The sequence below is a fragment of the Periplaneta americana genome, chromosome 8 (genome assembly GCF_040183065.1).
Source record: "Periplaneta americana isolate PAMFEO1 chromosome 8, P.americana_PAMFEO1_priV1, whole genome shotgun sequence".
NCBI lineage: Eukaryota > Metazoa > Arthropoda > Insecta > Blattodea > Blattidae > Periplaneta > Periplaneta americana.
The window spans coordinates 130,407,895-130,431,983 of NC_091124.1; the positions used below are offsets into that span (position 1 = coordinate 130,407,895).

The 24,089-nt window shown below is 33.9% G+C and overlaps 1 protein-coding gene across 8 annotated transcripts in view; it reads right to left on the bottom strand.

The window, feature by feature from the left end:
- Positions 1-24,089, bottom strand: part of LOC138705045 (oxysterol-binding protein-related protein 2) — a 692,509-nt gene that overhangs the window by 172,523 nt on the left and 495,897 nt on the right. For all 8 annotated transcript variants that reach the window (XR_011333553.1, XM_069833613.1, XM_069833610.1 and 5 more), the window contains one exon: positions 12,349-12,458. Coding sequence is in view for 7 of the 8 variants with exons in the window: in XM_069833613.1 (XP_069689714.1) it covers positions 12,349-12,458 (110 nt within the window). In the remaining variant the exon portion in view is untranslated. The remainder of the gene's footprint in view (positions 1-12,348; positions 12,459-24,089) is intronic.

Below are 24,089 nucleotides of genomic sequence, written 5' to 3' on the forward strand. Positions count from 1 at the left end.
TGATTGTTACTTTATAACAGTTTTAAGTTAATTATTAATTTAGGATGTGAAAGAGATTGAATGAGGCTGAATACTGAAGACAGATAAAACTCAAAATAGGAAGGAAGCACAAAGTAGTCCTACTCAGGTAATATGACACTAAACACAGCATTTTTCCAAGTTGCTAAAAATGAAATATGGCATTATTTTGGAAACTGATGTATGGTATGTCTCCTGTGATGTGTGTTACAACTAATTACGAGAGTGAAAGTGAAATTAATGGGAATATCGATCAGTCTCCACGTTATTTATTTATGTCTATAACAGGGCAAAGCCCCAATTATAATAGACAGTACAGATTTGTTAAAAAAAACATAGAATTGCATATAACATGAAAAAAGAGATAAAACAGAAACAAATGCAAGATACAAGTAGTGTAATTACAAATTAAAAATTAAAAATTAAAAAAAAAAACAAACAAACAGATACTACCTAAATAAAAGATACAGATATAGATATAAATGAAAAATACCAAATAAAAATAAATTAAAGAGTTGAGTATAGATATCATAGCCAAAAATGTAAAATGTAGCTATAATTGGCAAATTACAGAGTAAATATAACACTATGTTAATAAATTCAGTATACAGTTGAGAGGGGTGTGGATAATAATAATATTCGTAATACTTGATTTCCTTTCCCCTCTTCAACACCTTTCTCAAAACTCGAGAATACCGGGATGTTACTTGACAGATGGAATCTGGTGCATCGGATGATCGGGATATGTGCAGTGGAAGACTTAAAAAATAAATAGATAGTGTTAATTTATGATAATAAATATAATTAACAAATAATAAATAACAAGTACATAATTAATTTGATGAAGCGAACATAGAAAGTATGAAGTTAAATAGAAACGAAAAATGATATAATAAATTAATCTGAAATAAAACCATAAGTACAGTCCAGAACCTTCAACACTTTCAATAATATGTCCCAATACATTGCTAAATTCATAATTCAGTCTAATCGGGAAATTCACATAACAACAGGTTGATGACCTATACAATATTTCCCCACTGGAACATTGTCACAACATCTCAAACAGCATATAAACTTTAACCCCAATGTCCAGCGGTTTCCACAACCCTTATTAAATGCCCAATTAGATTTCAATGATTCCCACAAAGAGACAAACAACAGGCTCCAGATATTAACTCGTTGCATCACAGGGAAAATAACCCACAATAAAACAGTCACACACCAGATCAATACACAAATAATTAATTAAAGCTTAATTCTTAAATACAATAAATAAATACTAAAAGTCTCTGTACTATTACAGTACCCATAATGCAGAGAGAGAGAAAAGAGTATATATGTATACCAATGATACCTTAGAATTTGTTTAGCCACGTAAGTATACTAAGATCGCAATACACCCGGATAGTAAATGGAATAATCTGGAATGGCAATGCTCAATTTGAAAATGAAAAGTAGAACAAGTAGCAAGGTATACGGATTCGGTCCAACCTTTTCACGATATAATAATAACCATGTATCACAATTCCGCGCAGAGCTATCTTGGAAAATTTTGAAGACAACATAAGTAGACAATAACTCCGTATCTCAATACTCACGCAAATCAATTCCTCAAACCACTTCAGTTCCTGTAACATAATATGTACCACGCGACATAACCCACCAAACTAAAATGCCGCAGTATCTGATACATAAACCAAGATATTACCACTCGCGGATATTCTCATTAACAATTTAACACATGTATTGTGGTCAAATACAATAAATACCGAACCAACTCGTACTGCAAAATTAACTACGTCATAATACATTAAATATAACCTTAAACATGTCGACTGCATCCATAACCGGAGTTAATTGTAGAACATAAAATCCTGAAGTCAATGCAAACTTACTAAATACAACTAACCAGCCGACATACGGTTCCGAGTGAACTTAACTGATCCAATATTTCTCGAAAAGACCTTCCACGTCGAGAGTGAACTCCAAAGTGAAGTGCTCTGCTACTGAACATAAACAAGAAAACTTGGTTCTCTCCCTGGCATTTGTTTGAAACTGCTAGCCGGCCAATAGGAATTTTGGTAAGAAAATTAGAGGAAAAGATGGCGCCATCGGCCATATAATAATGAAATGAACTCTGTCGGCGAGATGGTCTAGTAGATGATTGACTGATACGTCGAGCTCGGCTCACAGTATTATATAGTAGGACTAATAGGCTTAATTTATTTATTTACGAAATTCACTACTACAGAACATGTGCTCCAATTAGTAGGATATCTGATTATAACTATAACTAACATGCAACTAGAATTTAACATATCATGAAACAATTGCTGTATATAATTTTTTCTTGTACATATTGTACGATAACGAGAAATCTAAACCCTGTTTATTTGATAGATGATTGTAAGTTCGAAGCATTAATGAAAGTGGAGACATTTTATGAGATTGTGTTTTTGATGTCTGTAAATAAAAAAGAGATCGGTTTCTCAAATTTGATTTACCAATATTGAAACTAATTAGCTGTACAAGATCAGGGTTGTCTATTAAACCATTTATGGTTTTGAACAAATATATTTGTTGTGCTCTTATCCTGCGACTACTAAGAGATGGTACATTAAATTCAACCAGCATGGATTCATAAGATTGGAATATGTTGTAACATATGTTTTTTCATATATAGCAGTTTAAAGATTTTATTCTGTACTCTCTCTAAAATGACCGAGTGCGAGTGATAGTGAGGGTTCCAAACTATAGATGCGTACTCTAATTTCCTTCGTATTAAACTATTATATATTTTAAGACAGTTTCAACATTCGTGAAATCTTTTGAGTTTCTGTAGATGAAATCTACCAGTTTGAAGGCTCTATTCGCAATTGTTTTTATATGTGTTAAAAAGGATAGGTCGTGAGAGATTACCACTCCTAAATCATTTACTTAAGTGACTCTTTCTAATTTTGTGTTATTTATGCTACATGTGTAATCCAGAGAGTTAGTATTACGAGTAAAGGTAATGTGTGAGCATTTTTTAATATTAAAGTTGAGTTTGTTAACAATGCTCCACCTAAAAATACTATTAATATCTTATAGCTCAAATGACTCAGATTCATTTGTAATTTCTTTAAATAATTTAACATCATCTGCGTATAATAAGCAATTGGAATGTTGTATATGTTTTGGTAGATCATTGATGAATAGTAAGAAGAAGAGAGGATCTAAATTAGACTCCTGTGGGACACCCAAGTTTACATTAAATTGTTTTGAATTGACCTGTCGGAACGAAACATATTGTTCTCTGTTTTTAATAGGTATGAACAGGTAAGTTTTAGCAGATGGTTAGAGAAGCCAAATTCTGATAGTTTATGCAGTAATAGGTAATGATCTAGTTTGTCGAAAGCTTTTGAAAAGTCTGTAAAGTCTGTATAGATTGCATCAACTTGAGTTCTGCTACCCAGGCTGTTTGAAATCAACTGCACACAATTAAGTAGGTTTGTTGTAGTCGACCTATTCGGTATAAATTCATGTTGCAGATTAGATAAATAACTTTTAACATGATTGAAGATTTTAACGTAGACTATTTGCTCGAAAATTTTAGTGGGAGCTGACACTACTGCTACAGGCCTGTAGTTTTCGATTTTTTAATATCACCAGATTTAAAAATAGTGCATATTTTGGTTACTTTCCAGAATTTAGGGAATTCACCAGTTTTAATGATAAGATTATATAATATTTTTAGTGGATATTTTAGTGCTTCATAACAACCTTTCAATATATATGCAGGTATCCCATCCGGACCACTACTCTTTTTTGGTTTCATATGTCTAATGGCTTCAGTTATTTCCTCCTCTGAAATTTCATCAAAGTATAGTGGGGAGGAGGTCATACAATTTACAGTTTCAGGAATTGCATAAGATGATGGCATATAAGAATAAACACTCTTAAAATATTTAGCAAAACTTTCAGCAATTGCACTTTCATTATTTATAATAATGTCATTTAAGCTTAATGTATTATTTTTTTGATTTTAGACTATTCTTACATCTAATAAAATTCCAAGAATTTTTTGGATTTTCGCTTATTGCATCTTCTGAATTGGCATCATATGCATTATAGGCTTTGGTGATTAATTCCTTTGTACGTTTTCGCAATTCTCTGAATGTAATCTCATATTCACTCGAAAAAAGATTTTCTTTTATAAAAATATGATTTTAATTTTAAATTGTTAAAAATTTCATTCGTGAACAATGACGGGTAATTTTTATTCTTTTTTATTACTTTATTAGGTACTGTATCCATTATGACTTCATTCACATAAGAGTAAAAGCATTCCAAAGCATGGTTAATGTCTGAGTTATTACTCAAAATATCCCAATCTATATTATTAAGTTTTCTGTACATTGCTTCGAAATTAGCTTTTCTGAAATTAGGCACGATGTTTTTTTTTTTTTTTTTTTTTTTTTTTACAAGGAAAAGATTTGGCTTCAGTAGAAATATGAATGTTTAAAGCTGGATGATGCTTAACCTCTTTGACAAGAGGATAGTGTTCTCTGGAGGTTGTGCATGAGTTAGGAGTATTTGTTAAAATTAAATCTAGTGTTCTATTATTGTGATTTAATGTGTTATTGATTTAATATAAATTAAGCAAAGCTAAAAAATTACTCAAGGCTACTCCGGAAGGGCTTCCTGATAGAAGATCATAATTTGGAATAACATTCGGTAAATTAAAATCCCCGACTCTCAAAATATTACTATTATAAATATTTTTCAAACTGGATATCCATTCGAAAAAAGAAAGATATGATTCTAGTTTACTACTACGTGGCATATGTATGTTAACTATAATGTATTTCCTATTTTGATATATGATTGATATAGCTAGAATCTGAAACACGACATTCTCAATATCACATTTAATCACGTCACTCTTAATGTCATTGCTTGTTGCAATTATCACACCACCTTCTTTTTTACCGATTCTATCATTTCTGTAAACTGTATAGTTATCACTAAATAGCTCCGAATCATAAACAGAGTCCGTGAGCCAAGTTTCTGTCAACAATATGATATGATAACTTTCACTTATAGTACGGTATTACAATAAAATTCTGTACATATTGAGTTTAGTCCTCTAACGTTTTGATAATATATTCTTAGTGTAGATTTACATCTTTTTATATTATTATTGAGATTATTTTCATTGTTATCACATCTGAGATTTTGAGATTGACCCGACTCATGCCTCTGTATATAATCAGTTAAGCCATTCAGTTTTTGATTGTGAGATAGATAGATTCCATTCGGATGCCCAATTACTGATATCATTTACAGCTGTTTGTATAACTCTTAATGATTCATTTGGATCATTGTTCGTAGCCCATATTGTAACATCATCTGCATAAATACTTATTTTTACTTTTACCCCAGGTGGAACAACATCAGATAAGTCATGTAACATTATATTAAATAAATTTGGGCTTAAAACAGAACATTGAGGTATACCACCTGTAATTATTTTCGATAAAGATAAATGATTATTTACTGAGGTTTGAATTATTCTTTCATTACGAAAAGAATGTAGAAATCTTAGCATTCTGCCTTTGATACCAAATTTCATAGATTGTAATAAAATGGATCTGTGAGAAGTATTATCAAAAATGGCTTCGAAGTCTATCATTACAGCTAATGTAGTCTTCTTTTCTGTGAAACATTTATAAATTTCTTGAGCAAAATATAATAGAGCTTCAGTTGTGCCACATGATGGTCTAAAGCCAAACTGATATGGACTTAAAAGATTGAAAGTTTCAAGTCTCCAGGTTAATCTTCTGTGAACAATGCATTCCAGTAATTTAGAAATGCAAGATGTTAAAAATATCGGTTCATATGATTTAGGGTCCAATTTGTCTTTACCTGGTTTGAGAATAGGACTTACAATTGCATTTTTCCAAGTTTTAGGATAAAAGCTTATTTTCCAAATATTATTGAAGAGATGGAGAATTTCTTGCCTAATTTTATCAGAGAAATTTAATACATGTTATTATGGATTTCATCTTCCCCTGTAGCAGAATATGTCTTTACCTGGTTTGAGAATAGGAATTACAATTTCATTTTTCCAAGTTTTCGGATAAAAACCTGTTTTCCAAATATTATTGAAGAGATGAAGAATTTCTTGACTAATTTTATCAGAGGAATTTAATAACATGCTGTTATGGATTTCATCTTCTCCTGTAGCAGAATTGTGTAGCTCTGATATTGCCAAGTTTATTTCTTCAGTGGTAAAAGCATTGTCTGTTATATCATTATGATGAAAAATGAGTTGAAAATAACTTATATGATATTGTTCTTCTTTGTTCATATATTTAGGCCATGATGAATAAATTATTAGTCAGCCTTTGGGCATAGTGTGAATTTAAGAGTTATGCCTTTTTACCATTTTCTGTTATTTTTGTTTGAATGCTATCTTTAATGTGAGTGATATGTTCATAACTCTTGCCCTCTATGGCTTCAAATCTTTTCCATCAGTTGTAGGTGGAGTATTTGGGCTTAAGGAGCCAACAAATTGCTGGCAGATACTAAAAATTCTAATATAATTAAATAAATACGATAAATTACTTTGAAATGGCAATGCGAATTTTACTTTACTTTTGCACCTCATGGTGTCTTAGCTAAGGTACTAGTTGTTTAGGGACTATTTCCTTGTGCATTTTCGATGTCCAAATCCCAAGAGGATAACAAAATGTATATTTAATCTTTCGTTTATAAAATTATTAAATTATTAATAATTTGAGTAATTAAATTAACGTATGTAACATTTTATATAGGTATATACTCGTATTATTTTAATTTCTTTTTATTTGACATTCCATTGTTAACATTTTCATATTAACTTTAAGCAACAATTTCAGTTGTGAAAAATATGAAACACTCTTGACTCTGTAAATTATTAAATTTATGATGATTGCAACTCGAAAGTTTTATAAAGCATATTCTGTCCATATCCCCGCCATACAATCATTATAAAGCAGAGTATGTAGTGATAACATTAGTTCTGTATTATAAATGGCAATTATAAAATATTCTTTTGGTCTATATACAGTAGTTGTTTCAATATTATAATCTGCTTCCGTGAGTATTGAAAATTAGTGCATACCTTCCCATTAGGCTATATGAAGCCACAGACAACAAAAGTCATTGGTGTTCATATAAAATGGACATCAAAGAATTGCCCTTTTCAGGACTACGGTACATAATTTTTCTAAGATATATTCAAGAAACATACAATTTTGAGTAATGCAAGTTCAAATTACAGAGATGTAATATAATAATAATAATAATAATAATAATAATAATAATAATAATAATAATAAAAATAATACAGCCACGGACCGAACATGTAAAATTTTATTGTTTGGCAGGCTAAGTAGCTACCATTCAGCTATCAAGGAGATATGGAATACATGAGTATAACGAAGTTAGTTGGTATATACAGAATGTCTCAGAAAGAATGTAAATTTATTTCATTTTTTTTCATTTTATTTATTATACTCACATTAAAGATAGCATTCAAACAAAAATAACAGAAAATGCTAAAAAGGCATAACTCTTAAATTCACACTATGCCCAAAGGCTGACTAATAATTCATCATGGCCTAAATATATTCCATAGATCTTACATGAGCAGTGAAGCTTTAAGATGTGGAACAAGTCAAAATTTTACAATATTACAATTACAATTTTTACAATACTTAATGATAATGTAGTTTGGGTTAAACTACATTGATTTAACCTAATATAGCCTACCTATGTCCGAAGTCTAATGGTTGAGGAGAAATTAACAGGAGAAATACTGGAATGTCTTGCAGTTCCGTGTACTATACTTTACGTGTTATACAAGATCTTTTGTACAGGACACTATCTGGGTTCCGCAACATCTCACAATTGAATACACATTCACTTTACATTTAACTTTGTTGAGTTGTGTCCATATCTGTTGCTACAGTGTTGTGTTTATATTAGGTTTGTTTCTGCAGCACTTTCCAATGGTTTGAAACCAGCATGAGCATGTGACTTCAATTTTACACATAGTAAAATCGATGTGTGCATTCTCATGACGGTTGCAAACTGTCGAAACTGCTGCAGAAACAAACCTATTGCTCTTGGTTCTTCAGTAGACAGTATTACTGTTGAGCACATTGCTATTGCAATACTGTAGTGCTGTGTTTTGAGTCTTGTAATGCCATTTGTGCATTCGCTTAGTGAAAATACACACATGCTTGTTGTTTATGAATTTTGTGCATTGGCTGCTGTTAAACAGGGACGACATTTTTCCAATCGAAGGGTTCCATCTAGCCATGTGTTGTCCCATGTTTATCGGATGTTATCTGAAACTGGAAAGCTCCCAAGTGTTTCACTGAAGTCAGGAAGGAAACCAGTACCTGATATGAATTTATGTGAAAACATACTTCAAATGATATAACAGAGTCCACAGCTGAGCATTCATAGAATAGATTCAGTTACTGGAATGTCTCGTTCGCGTGTATGACGAATCCTGTAGCTGAGGTACAATACACGGAATTCATGAAGGGAACCTTAATAATTTTCTTGTGTAATTATTTAATTTTCTGAGTTCGTATTTAATAAGAAATAGATTTATTGGAACAGTAAAATATGCAGCATTTTCAATACTGTATCATAATCACAATATGCTAAAACGTAGAAATACGTTTATAATGCATCTTTCCATTAAAAATTTCGTCCAACAATAACTTCCCAACCATTACATTTCGGACATAGGTATGTCGGGTTAAATCGATTTAGCTTAACCCAAACTACATTATCCCTAAATATTTCACATTCCTCCTGAGACACTCTGTATTAATATTATCTCCAATATATATTTTTCCATCAACAAATATTTACACATACATTTAACTTGTCAACATCCTAAATATATATTACGATGCATGTTCCTGTATATCACATAAGGACTAGTTTTAATTGCATTATTGTGCTTTATAGGTACATATTGAATTTATACTGAGAACTGTAATGATTTGAGCTCAGTTCAAAACACATGGCTGGCCGCTTTGTTTCCGTGACTTACCTGGTTGGAGCAAAGTTCGTCTAATAAAAATTTCCCGTGAAAGTAGCAGTAGAAGTAAGAAAACGAAAGTTCAAAATTTACTGGAAACTATTAATCCAGAGAAAAATTCGTTTGTTGTGGAGAGAACTTCAAAATGGAATTGGATAGGCCACACGCTGAGAAAGCCAGATGGAGCTATTGAGAAGACTGCAATTGATTGGAATCCACAAGGAGTAAGGAAGAGAGGACGGCCTAGAAAAACATGGAAACGATTAATAGAGGAGGAAGTAGAGAGATGTGGGAAAAGCTGGAAAGAGGTGAAACGGATGGCTGGCGACAGAGTACGCTGGAGGAACTTTACTGCTGCCCTATGTTCCACCTAGGAACAACGGGATATAAGAAGAGAAAAAAGAAGAAGAAGAAGAAGGAGGAGGAGAGAACTTCGCATGCTACAGAAAACGAGGTTCAGCAGATCTTGTAAAAGAGCTATCAGAGGCATCTTCACGAAGGACTACAAAAGAATTATAAAGGTAGACAACCTGTTCCTTTTTCTCAGCCTACAGCATATTCTGATGAAGAGGATTTAGGATTTTTCAGATTAGGTACTGTTCACCAGCACAAATGATGCAATGGCAAGGTAAGAAAGAAATTGTGATATTTATCATCTATATCATCTCCTCTTCCTCCATCTTGTTTTTCTTATTCTTGTTTTTCTTCGTATATTAGGACTTAGTCCTTTTTTTTTAACCAATGTTGCTTTTGCTGGACAGTAGGTGTTTGACTTTCCTTCCATCATTTTGAAGGTCGTCCCAGAGTTCTTGAAGTATTTGCCTGAAAGCAACAATCTGACTCATCTGGCTGAGAACCCGAGAAGAATTATTTCATTACATTTCTTTCTGTCTTCTGTCACTTTAATATGTAAGCTAATACTTTAGTCTTCCCAAAGCTTTTTTCATCGTCGTTTTTTGGTAATCCTTGTTTCAAATGTGACTCTATTATATTTCAGAAAGTTTGTTGTAGCTTTTCTCTGAGCCAGAGTCGTTCAAAGCTGTTTGCTTTCCTCTTGTTAAACCTTAAGTGGAGCAAACATTCACAGCCGGTTTTTTTTTTCTCTTTTGTGAATCTTAAGAGGGAAGAAGGCCCCTGCATTCCACCACAATCATTTGCTTGTGAAGAAGGAGGGCTATATCTTTCGACTACTCATCACGTGTTTCTTGCAATTGTCAGGGGGGACAAGACACTGCAATGTACACCTTAAACCAAGATTTCCCACGTAAGTTCACGTGAGACACTTACTGGAGGGAAATAGATATTTCTCCCTCAAGTTTTCCCATCTAATGTGACGTTACGGATCACATGTGAATGTTTCCTAGCAAGAGGAATAGAAGCATAACTAAGAGACCGACAAAATGGCAGTCTGAATCAGACTCTGAGGTAGTCACTTCTCGCCTCACTATATTCGCCCCAACTTTCCACCATCTCTACCAAAGCATTCCTGCCTTCGATTCCCTCCCATTCATTCCAGCTTGCCTTGGCCATCAGTTTGTTTGAAATCCTTTCTTTGAGGATGCCAATCTCGGACCATTGTTAATGGACCTCATTAGCAGAGAGTGACCATAATCCTACTTTGGTAGTCATCGAATCGCAGGCCATGTTTGCAGAGTTACGATAGCTGATAAGACTCCATAACCCACTAACTGTGTCTCAACTTTCTTACCTGCTATAATCACCACCTGTCGAAGTAACTTCATTTTGACAGCTAACTACTTCCGTTTTGCATCCCTATACAAGAGTTTCACAATGGCACTCCCGTTTCCCCTGCCCAAGAACCAGTGCAGAAAACTAAACATTTCAATAAATCATTATTTTTGTAACCAGAGTCCTCTTTCTACATCAATGCATCCCTCCCTAAGCTCCCGCCCATTTGCCCATCATTCTCTTTTTCTCTCTCCACCTCGATAACAGCCAGAGGGCGCAATAGAGATTGATGCACGAAAAAATTGCTTTACCTGGACAAAACATCTTTCTAATGCAATTCATATTATATACTATATAGGTAACTAAAGGATCCCAATTATGGATATGGATATACAACATTTTTATAGGATGTAAAAATTCAATGGGAAATTCTATGACCTATATATATATATATATATCCTTATTCAGCATCCATCTCAAATTCAACATGAACAAGAATCATGAACTGATCAAATATTTCTATTTGATCACAGCTTTTATAGTCTTGATGATGACAAAACTGCTAAAATTGCTACTCTGCTTAATTAAGCAATTTGTTCTAGAGATGTACCCATACACTCATAATTAAAAAGCTATTCTGTGTGTTAGTCAATCTACAAGTACGAGTTACTAAATTCGTTCTCGTTCTAATATTACATCATGCACATGAGATACACTCATATAACTAAATTTTACTTACAGTAAGTAAAAAAATGTATGTGCTCGTATATGTACAAAGTCAGGATAGTCTAAAATTAAAAGCTCCTTAAACAACTGAAGGGGTGAGAATGAGATAATCCAAAGTTACACTTTTAATAAAAATAGTTTCTTGTGCGAATTCATTTCTTATACATATGGGGAAGCTACTAGTAAAATATTATAAAATTTACTGAACAGATAACGTAAGTATATGCTGAAGAAATTATGACACTGCACCTAATAGCATTGGACTCTGAACTTTCAATACGCTCTCCTGCTAAAACTTGTGTGTGTGACTCACCCCTTCAATTATCCATATGAGGCAGTAAAGACGAAGTTATAATTCGGATTGCCTTCTTTGATAATATGAATACATTTTTGGAGCCACTACTATTTCCCCATAACAAAATTCCATAACTTAAGCTATGGAAGAAACCATAAGCACTGAATAAAGCATTTAAACCAACACACTTTTTCAGCCTCCTCAAAAGGAATAAAAGATATATAATTCGCTATAGAGTTCTTCAGTATGATGGCTCCAAGTCAACTTATTATCGATAAAAAAGTATGAATGTAAATAAGTAACTAAGTAAATAAATAGATAAATAAGTATGTGAGTGAATGATTTAACAGTAAACAAATAAATAAATAAATAAATAAATAAATTAATTAATTAATTAATAAAGTGTGTGAAAATATTACAAGCTTTTAAAATATATTGGAACATTTGCACACATTCTGTAATGCGACACTACAAATAATATACAGTTTATTTATTTAAAAGTGCAAGCTTTCAGCACAAAATTACGCACCTGTATCCATCTCTCTCCAGTTCATAGGTTTCTCCTAAAAGGGGATTAAATGGTTTACCCAGTCGTTCCCAATTGGATGCCAATGCACTCACAGCAAATGCAGCCACATACTATGACAGAGAAAATGGAAAATATTAGAAACAGGGAAGATAAGTAGGGAGGTATGCAGTTAGGCAACTAAGATAGGTAGGTGAATACAAAGACAGACAGAGATGGATGAATAGGAAAAGAACATGTGGAGTGAATGAGAGTATAAGTAGTTCTCAAGGTTAGAAAAAAATATTATTTAAAGGGATGTCTAGATGTACAGTGGCCTAAGATGAGAAGAGAGCAGCTTCCTGTATGTCAGAAATAGATCAATGGGGTGTAATTTACTGAATATGTAGACCTGAATAATTAGAAGAAGAAATAACCAACCATTTACTAATCAATTAAGGGTACACTTAGGTGAAAATTTGTCATTTTTGGTAAAAAAAAATACATTTTTAATTTTTAGCATTAAAAATTGTTTATGGTCTAAGGAGGATCTGGGGCAATTTTCATGCACTTATGACCCCTCAAGTGCATGTTTTCGCGGCCATTTTTAATAGGTGTACGCATGTTTTCGTATATATCTAAAATTTCAAACTCAATAATTTTGTACACTTTTTTTTTTTTTGCTAAAAATGCTATTTCTCCTACAAAATAGTACTACATGAATAATTATTTTTGTGAAACTTTTTTAATATGTGTGTAACAAAATGTACTATCAGAATTTTCTGTAAATCTCATATTTGTTGCTCCCCCCCCCCCCCCCCCCCGCAGGACTTTCTAATTTTTTGGCTGTTTTTAGAGTTGACAATATATTTTTCTTTTTGGTATAAGAAATGAAAACACTAGATAATAAGTTTTGTTTTACGATGTTTGAAAGTTATAAAAACGGAATTTCAGGCAAACATATTGTAGAAATAATATCGTAATAGCAATTAAAAATAAAATAAAATTTACAAAAATGTTAATACTGTAATTCACACATTCTTAAACCAAATTAGATAAAATCTGGTATACACACTATTTATGAGTAGAACAACTGTAAAAAATTTCAGACTTCTACCTTTATTTGTTTAGAAAATTGAAATTTCACCTCGGTGTAACCTTAAATTAATAAGTAAAGAGAAAAATAAAGTGATCAATTACTGGTACATTACTATTATTTTAATATTGAACAGCAATAAGTCCTGTAAAATATCCAGCAGCAGACAAATATTGCAAGACAGTGACAGAGTATCTTACCTTTCTTAAGTTCTGATAGATCAATGTCATGTGCAATCAGGTCACACTTCATAATGAGCACTACACTACAGAGGTTTCTATGGAGACTGGTCCCACTCCAACCTCTAACAAAATCTGTTGGCAAGCAGTGGGTGGTCATACGTCAGCATATGAAGAAGTATGTACAGACATGCTGTACTACACAGACCGGTCCCACTCCACCCTTAACTGCCTAGTGTCCTCAGGATTGGCACTCCACATTAATGTCATTAAGCCCACAGAACCTTACTACCTATAACCACTCTACATAAGAACGCTCTGTATGCCTACAACATAAAGCACATGTTATATTGAAAGTGTTTTGGGTTTCAAACAGTGTAGATATCAACACGTAGTGACCACTCACTAAAAGCATTTTGCTTGTATTGAATTCGGTCACTTCATTGTAATTGTTTAAGTACAAATGTCGTCAAGGTAATTTAATAATAATAATAATAATAATAATAATAATAATAATAATATTAATCAGTAATCTAAACCCCATTTCAGTTTGGTTGATAGACCTTTCCCCTCTACTCACACTCTCTAACATCAGTGAAGGAGAAGATCCTACTGTCCATCTTACTAACGTCCGACTCATTGACTTTCAACATAGTGACAAATTTTGTTACTGAAAATGTTTACCGGTAATCTATATTTCGAAAGTCTATACTAAGCATTAATATTTAATTTTATTGCTGTTTATATCAACTGGCACATTAAAATGCTACTGACAGCAGAAGATAAATGTTTTCTTCACTGCTAGTTGCTACTCTATAGCATAGCCTACACAAAAGGACAATCTGCACTGTGTCACTTCCCCCTGACATCATAATACAAACTAACATTCCTTAATTTAATTATTAATTGGAAATATTGTAAGAATGAAACTAAAATATACTCAAACATATATTTGTGAAACATCTATGTGGCTGTATTTTATATCCACTTATGTACTTTAGTTAATATTTTATTTTCTTGTGTGTACAACTTGGGGGGTTCAGGTATAAGAGGTAACAGCTACCGTTCTGTTAATGATGGACTCAGGGCAAGTAGAAGGGGAAACAAATGGCTTCGCATCCTCTCAAATTGTATGAAATGTCGTTTAGATTTAATCGAATAATCGAGTCAATTAAAATTAATCCAATGTAGTTAATACTAATGCAATCTCAGACTACAAATTCGGATATTTTTCACCTCAGTAGTTGTCCATCAAATACCTGTGTTTTGTTGTTCAGTAGTACTGTAGCAATTGAACTCATAGTCTAGTTGAATTACATAAAGTTTTACTTGGATTTTAACACCCTAATTGCTTATATCTTCAAAATTAATTGTTTCAATTATTTGTTTTAATTTAATTACAATGTTTAATTAGAATGTTCTGTTTCACTAAGAATGTTGTGCTCCATTTAAAATGATTTGTTTCATTAATTTTGTTCTAAAATCATGAAAAATATACTGTATTTAATCAAGAACAGACTCTTTTCTTGTTAAGGTCAGGAGACATAATGACTCTCCAGAAAGTCAGTCTGATGACAAGGCATGAAGAAGGATTCTACCTGACGGTTGGGTGTGTTGAAATCCAAAGTAATGTATAAAATAATAAGAAAATATATAATGTCGCTTACTTGGTATAACACGTTTGTATAACCAAGAATAAAGTTTCTGTACGAACCTATAACTCCATCTCTTTTAACACTCAAGTGTTTACTGACTCAACAGTACACTAGTACTGTTATAACTGTGAAACACTGGTGCAAATTCCTATAAATTATTACAATAGATGAATGGAAGGGACAGTCTGGTACCTGGTTGCCACAACAGAAAAAGCGAATTATGTGGTCTACATATTTGCATGTGCAGTAATTTAATATTTAATCTTCCTCAATTAGGTGAGGTTGCCAAAGAATGTTAAACAGTACCGATAACACTTAAGATATAACATTTAAATGCCTTGCAAGAAAATTGTTTCCAGAAATTGAAATTGACAGTAGGTGTATTAAATTACTTATAATTTAAGTTCATGTAAATATGCAGTAAAGTAAAATGATAATTTTTTCTTAAATAAAATAAAGCTTCCATTGTAATTTGAATTGAAATACAGTACAAGTGTCACCATAAAATGTGTAGAAAACCCTTCAAGGTTAGCATAGAAATTTTCTTTATAGTTGTCACTGAGACTCCAAATTTATGACAGGAAGGCACAAACTGTTGTGTTATTACTCATGTATTCCTTATCTTCTTAATAGCTGAATGGGTAGCATGTTAGCCTGCCAAGAAAATGTTTCATGTTCCATCCCTGGCCATGACGGGTTTCTTCTTCTTATTATTATTAGGTCTATATCTTTGCAATTTTAATCTGTGTTACTCAGTATTGTCCTTTTTGACTACATTTTGGAAAAATTACGTCTCCCTGAAAAGGGCTGTTTCTGGATTTTCATTCAATATGAACACCAATAACCTCTGTTGTTAGCGACTTCCTGTAGTATAGTGGGAAGGGATATACTACTAATTTTTAAGTCACAGAAGCATAGTGTAAGATTAAAACAGTTATATTGACCAGAACAATAATTTTAATTGCCAACTATTGTCTCAATGTAACACGTGCTGTGCTGATCATACTAATTCTACTATTCCTTTAGTTGTGAGATTATATTTATATGTATTAATTCTTTTTTTTTAAGTTAATACTGTATACTAGATGTATTTTCCTGTTTGTGATTATGTATTCAGTCTCTTTTTTTTTATTATATATATTTTTTATTATTGTTATTTTAAAGTTAATACTGATTGTGTATATGTATTCAATCTCTCTTTTTTACTTAATTATGTTTAGTATTATTTTTAAGTTAATATTTATATACCGGTATGTATTTTTTTTTGTATGTGATTTGATCCTGGTTGAGTGGAAGAGAAGGCATGATGGCCTTAACTCTGCCAGGGAAAATAAAATTATTATTATTATTATTATTATTATTATTATTATTATTATGACTGGCGTTATCACTATGTGTTCTATACTAAGTGAATGGAGGATAGAATATGGACAAAATATTTAGTATGTTCGAGTTAAATATATATATTTTTTAAGTAGGTTATTTTACGACACGTTATCAACATCTTAGGTTATTTAGCGTCTGAATGAGATGAAGGTGATAATGCCGGTGAAATGAGTCCGGGGTCCAGCACCGAAAGTTACCCAGCATTTGCTCATTCGAGTTAAATAAAATCGTCAGAAATTCAATAATAATTTACACAGACTAGCCAAAATTTGTTTTTCTTTAAATGAAACCCACTGTCTATTTCATAATTTTCACAATTGGAATTAGCTTACTGCATAAATTAATATTATATAAACATTAACAACGTAATATAAAATAAAATAAATTAAAATAGAATGTGCATAGACCTACTATAAAAAGGTTACGCAAATTTAATTAGTAAAATGTTTTTAATACTTTTATAATGTTATCAACGAAAGACAAAAGATAACTTATTAAAATTTTTTATTCTCATGGGATCTGAACATCGAAAACGTACGAGAGACTGATCTCTAAACTCGTTATCTTAGCCAATACATCACGAGAAACATACATATTCCATAGGGAAAGCCCTCTGAAAGCTATTAATTTAGGTTAAAGTAAAATTGGCATTGTCACCTCAAAGTAATTACTTTATCGTCTTTATTATTATCATTTGATATGATAAGATATGATATTATTTATATGCCAGCCAACTTTACATTTCTTACATGCTGGACATTTACATTTCTACTTTTCGATTCAGCATCACTTTAACATATACAGTAAAATCCCTCATATCCCGCAGCACCTAAATAACCGCCAATACCAAAACAACAGCACTTTTGGCTAGGCCAAAAAAAGATTGTCATTCATGAAGAGTTGGACGAAGATGTAAGTTATTTTTGTGGATCGCATATGCCCCATATTGTGTTTACTCTTTACATTGTTCACGTGTGAATACATAGATAGAAAACCCTGTTATGTCCCTGGAGTAGCTCAGGTAGCATCAGTAAGCTGTCACTTGGGCCTTGCAAACAATGCGCAGAGACGATATCTTTAAATTTACCACTTGAACTCGCCCGTTTCGAATGGGTGTTTGATGAGTCTAAACAGAAACGTGTGAAATTCTCTGATATGCTGTAGCAAGTAAAAGTTTCGTCCTTCCCTTAGCTTGCAACTCTAGTCTACCTATCTGTTACTTTAGATTTTTAAATTCTTTGAATTCAATTTTCAGAATCCAGCTTCACGTGTTCACTGTTCAGGATAAGATTGAAGCAATGATAAAGAAATTACACTTATGGTCTAGCTGTGTTGTCAATCCAGAATTCGATTAATTTCCCACTTTAAGTACATAACTTCCTAGCAACAAATGATAATGAACACTTGTCCGATATCATTTATTAAGTTGGTTGTTGAACGACGCTGTATCAACTACTAGGTTATTTAGCGTCGATGAGATTGGTGATAGCGATATGGTATTTGGCGAGATGAGGTCGAGAATTCGCCATAGATTAACTGGCATTCACCTTACAGTTGTGGAAAATCTCGGAAAAAACCCAACCAGGTAATCAGCCCAAGCGGGGATCAAACCCGCGCCCGAGCGCAACTTCAGACCGGCAGGCAAGCACCTTAACCGACTGAGCCACGCCGGTGGCCTGTCCAATATCTTTGGGAGTATGAAGAACATCTTGATTTGATTGATTCTGCCAAGAACAGGTCTTTCACTACAAACCCAGCATTTTCCAGTCTCTCCTATTTTCTGCCTTTCTCTTGGTCTCCGCAAAAGATCCTTCTTTCTTCATCCACTCTTTCCAACTCAGTTTCGTTTCTTATTCTCTCTATCCATTTCACATGCTCCATCCTTCTCCATATTCACAACCGAAATGTTTCTAGTCGCTTCTCTTCACTTCGTCGCAATGTCCATGTTTCTGCCCCATATAATGCTACACTACATACAAAGCACTTTACTAGTCTCTTCCTTAGTTCTTTGTCCAGACGTTCGCAGAAGATACTCCTTTTTCTATTAAAAACGTCTTTGGCCATTGCTATCCTCCTTTTGACTTCCTGGCAGCAGTTCATGTTACTGCTTATAGTACACCCCAAGTATTTGAAGGTGTCCACTTGCTTTACTGCCTCATTGACATAGAATTCACAAGTATATCTTCTGTATTTTTCTTCCTATGACCATGCTCTTCGTCTTATTTGCATTTATCTTCATCCCATACTGCTCACAGCTTCATTTAGCTCCAGTAGCATATCCTTTAGTATTATCTCCTCTTCTCAGCAAATCTTATGCACTTTATTCTTCTTCCTCCTACTACCACTCCTGCCATGTTCTGAAAACAGTTCTTCACTAAATCCTCCAAGTAGATGTTGAACAGGGTAAGTGATAAAGGGCATCCTTGACGTACTCCTCTCCCTATTGCGCTTCCTTCTGACATTTCTTCTTTTATCCTGAATTTGACTCGTCATTTCATATTGTGAATTTTATTAGTAACAACAATGTAATTTATTCGTCACAACAATAATTCCTTTCTACAATTCACCTTAAACGCTCTCGTCAACAATAGAATTTTCATTCAACACAGTATTCGTTATAGCACTCCACTGACGGCAATGACAATTTACTTGGACTATTACGAACAACAATGAACTGTTAATCTTAACTAATATTTACAAAGCACTATTTACAAATCAGAACTATCAGTTCTCAGTTCACAGCTCTTCTAGCTTAGTCACTCGAGTTCACAGTATCTCGAACCACAGACCTTCAGAGACAGTTCACTGTACTCGAACTCAGGTCCCTCCAACTGCGGTCCACTGCACTCGAACTCAGGTCCCTCCAACTGCGGTCCACTGCACTCGAACTCAGGTCTTCGGATGCTGATACAGTTGCGGACGCACACTCGAGTCGAACTCCGGCACACAAGACTGGCTTGCTTGCTCTGGCTTTCTCACTGACTGGCTGACTAATCAATTGAAAAACTACTCGAGTTCGCTGGCGTTTCTTCTTTTATAGTGAAATCATAGTTGCGAGAAATTTCTACAGCTGTGCAGAGAATTATCTGGATATCTCCATTTCGACGGACTTCTCGAAGAGTCGGGAAGGTCCGTTCCCCCTTCCCTCCGTAAGCAGCTGCGCGCGCGATCTCCCCTCGTCGCGTGGGCCCTTTCCCCTCTCTCCGCCGCGCCATCCATCAGTACTCCGTGAAGCCCGCGCGATCTGCTCTCTTGCGGGACGCTGGTCGTGAGTTCGAATCTCACGTCGCTGTCACAATATAAAGGTTACTGAACAGCCTCCTCTCTTTCCAATCCACGCCAATTTTCTTTAGGATCCCCATCAGTTTATTCCAATCCACTCTATCAAACGCCTTTTCTACATCCATAAATACTGTATATACACTTCTTTATTCTTGTCTAGGTATCATCTTAATTTATTAACATCAAAATTAAGAGAATATTTTCCTTCCTGCAATTGAAAAAACAATTGATTGAAAACCCTTCTGTGTGACAAAAAATAGTTCATCCGTCATATCTACAATTGAACCAGACTTGCCAAAACTGCCAACTACAAGGCAATATCAACCATCCCAATACTGGTAACAACCATATGGCAAGTCTAAGAAAATAATTTCATTTCTCTCAGGAAAACGTGATATCTTTGTAGTTATGCATTTTCAGGTTGAAATTGTATTCAAAAGTTACAACTAAAATCTAATATTGCTACTGATTAAAGATACATAATTCACTACATTATGGAAATATGTAATGAACAGAACATATTTATGGGCTCAAATTATGTAAAATATTTTTGGTGGTCCACCAACATGAAGTAGGAACTTTAAGGGGTCCATGACACTCAAAAGGTTGGGAACCACTGATATTATATATATATATATATATATATATATATATATATATATATATATATATATATATGATATACAGAGTGTCCCAAATTGACGTATACACATTTTGAAACACTGTTTCTCAGCAACGAGATGAGACAGAAATACGATTTTTGCGGTTTTATATTCCTTAAGCCTGTACATGTTCAAAATGGCCCCCTTCCGCCACAGTACCGGTACACTCTCAACAACAACGTACAACAGAGTGACATACCAGCTGGATTGTTGTTAATGGAATATCATTACAGGCATGTTCAATCTGAACTCTCAGTTCCTCCAGTGTTGTGGTTTTGTGGCATACACTGTGTCCTTTAGAGCTTCCCATAGGTCTAAGTCTGGAGTGGTTAAATTCGGAAATCCAGAGATCGAGGCGGGAACTCCGCAGCACTTCTTCTTCGTCCTATTCATCTCTGATTGAGTGTGCGATCGAGTAAATTCCTCACATTGACATAAAAGTGAGCTGGAGCCCCGTCTTGTTGAAAGTAAAACCCATTTTCATTCTCAAAGAGGTTATTAAGACGTGGAATCATAGTTTCCAATGTTGCAGGTATTTCTCACCGTGACAGTCCCTTCGAAGAAGTATGGCCCAATTATTCCTTTGGAAGAGAGACCACACCATACTGTTACTCCTGGAAAATTGACGGAAGATTGAAGTGGGTTGTCGTTAGCCCAGTACACACAATTGTGCCATTAAGTTTAAGTATGACTTCATCTGATCAAACAATTAAGTCTTGAAAATATTCCCTTTCATCACATATGTTCAAGAACCACTCACAAAATTCCAGTTGTCTATCTGGGTCGTCCTCATTTAGTGCATGGATAATTCCCGGAATGTAAGGCTTTCATTTTTAAGCTCGCAAAATTCGATGAACACTGAATTTGCTGATATCAATCTCACAAGAACATTACCTCATTGACTTCCTTGGGGATTGTGCAAAAGTCTGCATGACTGCATCAACACTCTCGTTATCGGTGGAATTTCACTTTCTTTCGCACTGCCCTTTCAACACATCTTGCACTGTTCTGCCAACTTCAAACTTGTCTCGGATTCTTGTGATAGTTAACCTTGTTGGTGGTGTGTTCCAAATTCAACCCTCCAACGTCATTGAACCTCAACAACATTCTCCACTTTCCAATAACATTTCAGTATCCACATCCGTTCATTGAACGATAATTGCACCGCCATGTTTGTTTATAAACAGATGCTTTCCACTGCCTTCTGAATCATGAACTGCAAAAATCGTATTTCTATCTCATTTCTTTGCTGTGAAATAGTATCACAGAGTCTACTATATACAGTCACAAAGCTTGGGATGATTTTTTGCCAACGAGTTGCATTTCTCGTGATAGTTGCTAGCCGCTTGGAGCACTGTGAGTACTATGAACAAAAGACTGTGTCACTGGTGTCACTGCCATCGTGATCTAATACAGGCCGTAAGGCAGACCATATGACTCGCTTAACCCGATCACGAAGGATGGCGTTTCAACTTGCCACTACATATGTATGTTATGTCATATGGATATTATAGGTTATGTTTACTATATGTCACTTATATTCCTATATTCGCAATTATACATTATAATTGAGGCGGTAGCCGGAAAAGGGGCCCATGGGTCTATAGGCCCTTTTTCGGGAGAATGTTTAATTCGATTCTCCGTGTTAAAATCTACTTGCTTACGAAGTTTCGTTTTAATATCTTGTAAACAGAGGGCAGGGTAGCTAATTGAATGAACCCATGCACACTTGCGTAGTTGTGGAATGCAGCAAACATTAACTCAATCAGCTTGAGGCAGGCCTGAATTGTTTCAAAATGAAAAGAAATGAACATAAATGAACCCAGAGGAGAGAGGACATGAAAATGAACTCAAAACGAGAAGACAGAAAAATGAATAAACAACATGATATTACGTATCTAACTTCGAAAGATGCTATTGTTGAAGGTAAGTCCTTACACCCATTACCTCTGTTGCCAGGAGGAATGTTTCTCCAAGTTCACTGCTGATGAACAGGAAGCTCTCTTCGAAATATTTTACAGGGGACAAACAAAGTTCCTGCAGGATGCTACATGGCAGGCTTGTTATCAAAAAAATCTACTAGTCGTAAATGTAACTTAAAATCCAAAAGTAAGTCGTGAAAATACATGGACATATTCTCTGCGTCGAAGTGGTGTTCAGCAAGAGGTGTGTCGTCAAATGATTTTGGGAATCTTCAAAATTTCTGCGAAAAGACAGAGTAATAAAAGCGAAACTATTAAAAGGTGAAACATTTGAGGAAATAGGGGGTTTTCATGAAAGCAGACCATATAAAATGAACAACAATATAATGGGATTTACTGCAGTCAGACCTACAATCTATTCCACATAGCAAGATCCACTATTGTCCACTAACCCAAACCTAAATATCAAGATTCTCTTTGGGTTATTCTGTGATTATTACAAAGAAAAGACAGGTGAAAAATTGAATGTGAAGTACAAAACATATATCAAATATTTCAAACGGTTGGCTTGACAACATCATCGAAGAGAGCAAAGTTGGATTGAGATAAAACATCAATGAAGATAATTCTCAAAGTGAGTGTGAGTCCATCCAGGATGTGCTCTAAAGTGTAAACTGCACTTTGTGAATCCATTCAAGATTAATATTAAATAACCTGTAATCTGTATTCTGTACCCAATAGATATTCTTGATTCTTACGTATTCGATACAATTTATGACGCAACTATGAGATATATGTAAGAAATGTAATTTTACTGAAATGATTATGAAATTGTAAACCTCTGTAATGTGCACTGTTCAATGCTGATCTTAAATTTATGCTAAAATACAACCAAATTGAAAGTATTTTGATAAAATAAACTTGTTCTCTGGAAAAAGGGCCTATAAAATGCTTCAATAAAATATATTCTTTTATTAACACTATTAAAGTCGGAATGTATTATTTAACAAAAACGTGTAGACAAATATTATTGTAACAGTATGAAAATTGTTATCTAGATAAAAGTGCATCCAAATCGCAATGACATACAAATAAATATTTCAATCACTGTTTTCTCGAAACGTCACTTTTGCTTATGGGCCCTTTTTCAGGCTACTGCCGCAATTAAACATAATGTCATGTATGACACCCGTCACATTCTATTTGTCTGTATTTTAATACTACAATTGATTACTGAATTATTGTATTTACTACTACTACTACCTCAGAGACAAAGCAACACAATCGTACATACACTAATTTCATAGGAGTGGTATGGTAAATTTTCTGTCTACAATTAAGGAAGGTAGATGTGCTAAATTAAAATCACAATATAAATTCGTTTTTATTGAACCTCAAAGTAGCTTCCATTCTAAACTTAAAATGTTGAAAAAAATTATTATGTTTTATTTAACGACGCTCGCAACTGCAGAGGTTATATCAGCGTCGCCGGATGTGCCGGAATTTTGTTCCGCAGGAGTTCTTTTACATGCCAGTAAATCTACTGACATGAGCCTGTCGCATTTAAGCACACTTAAATGCCA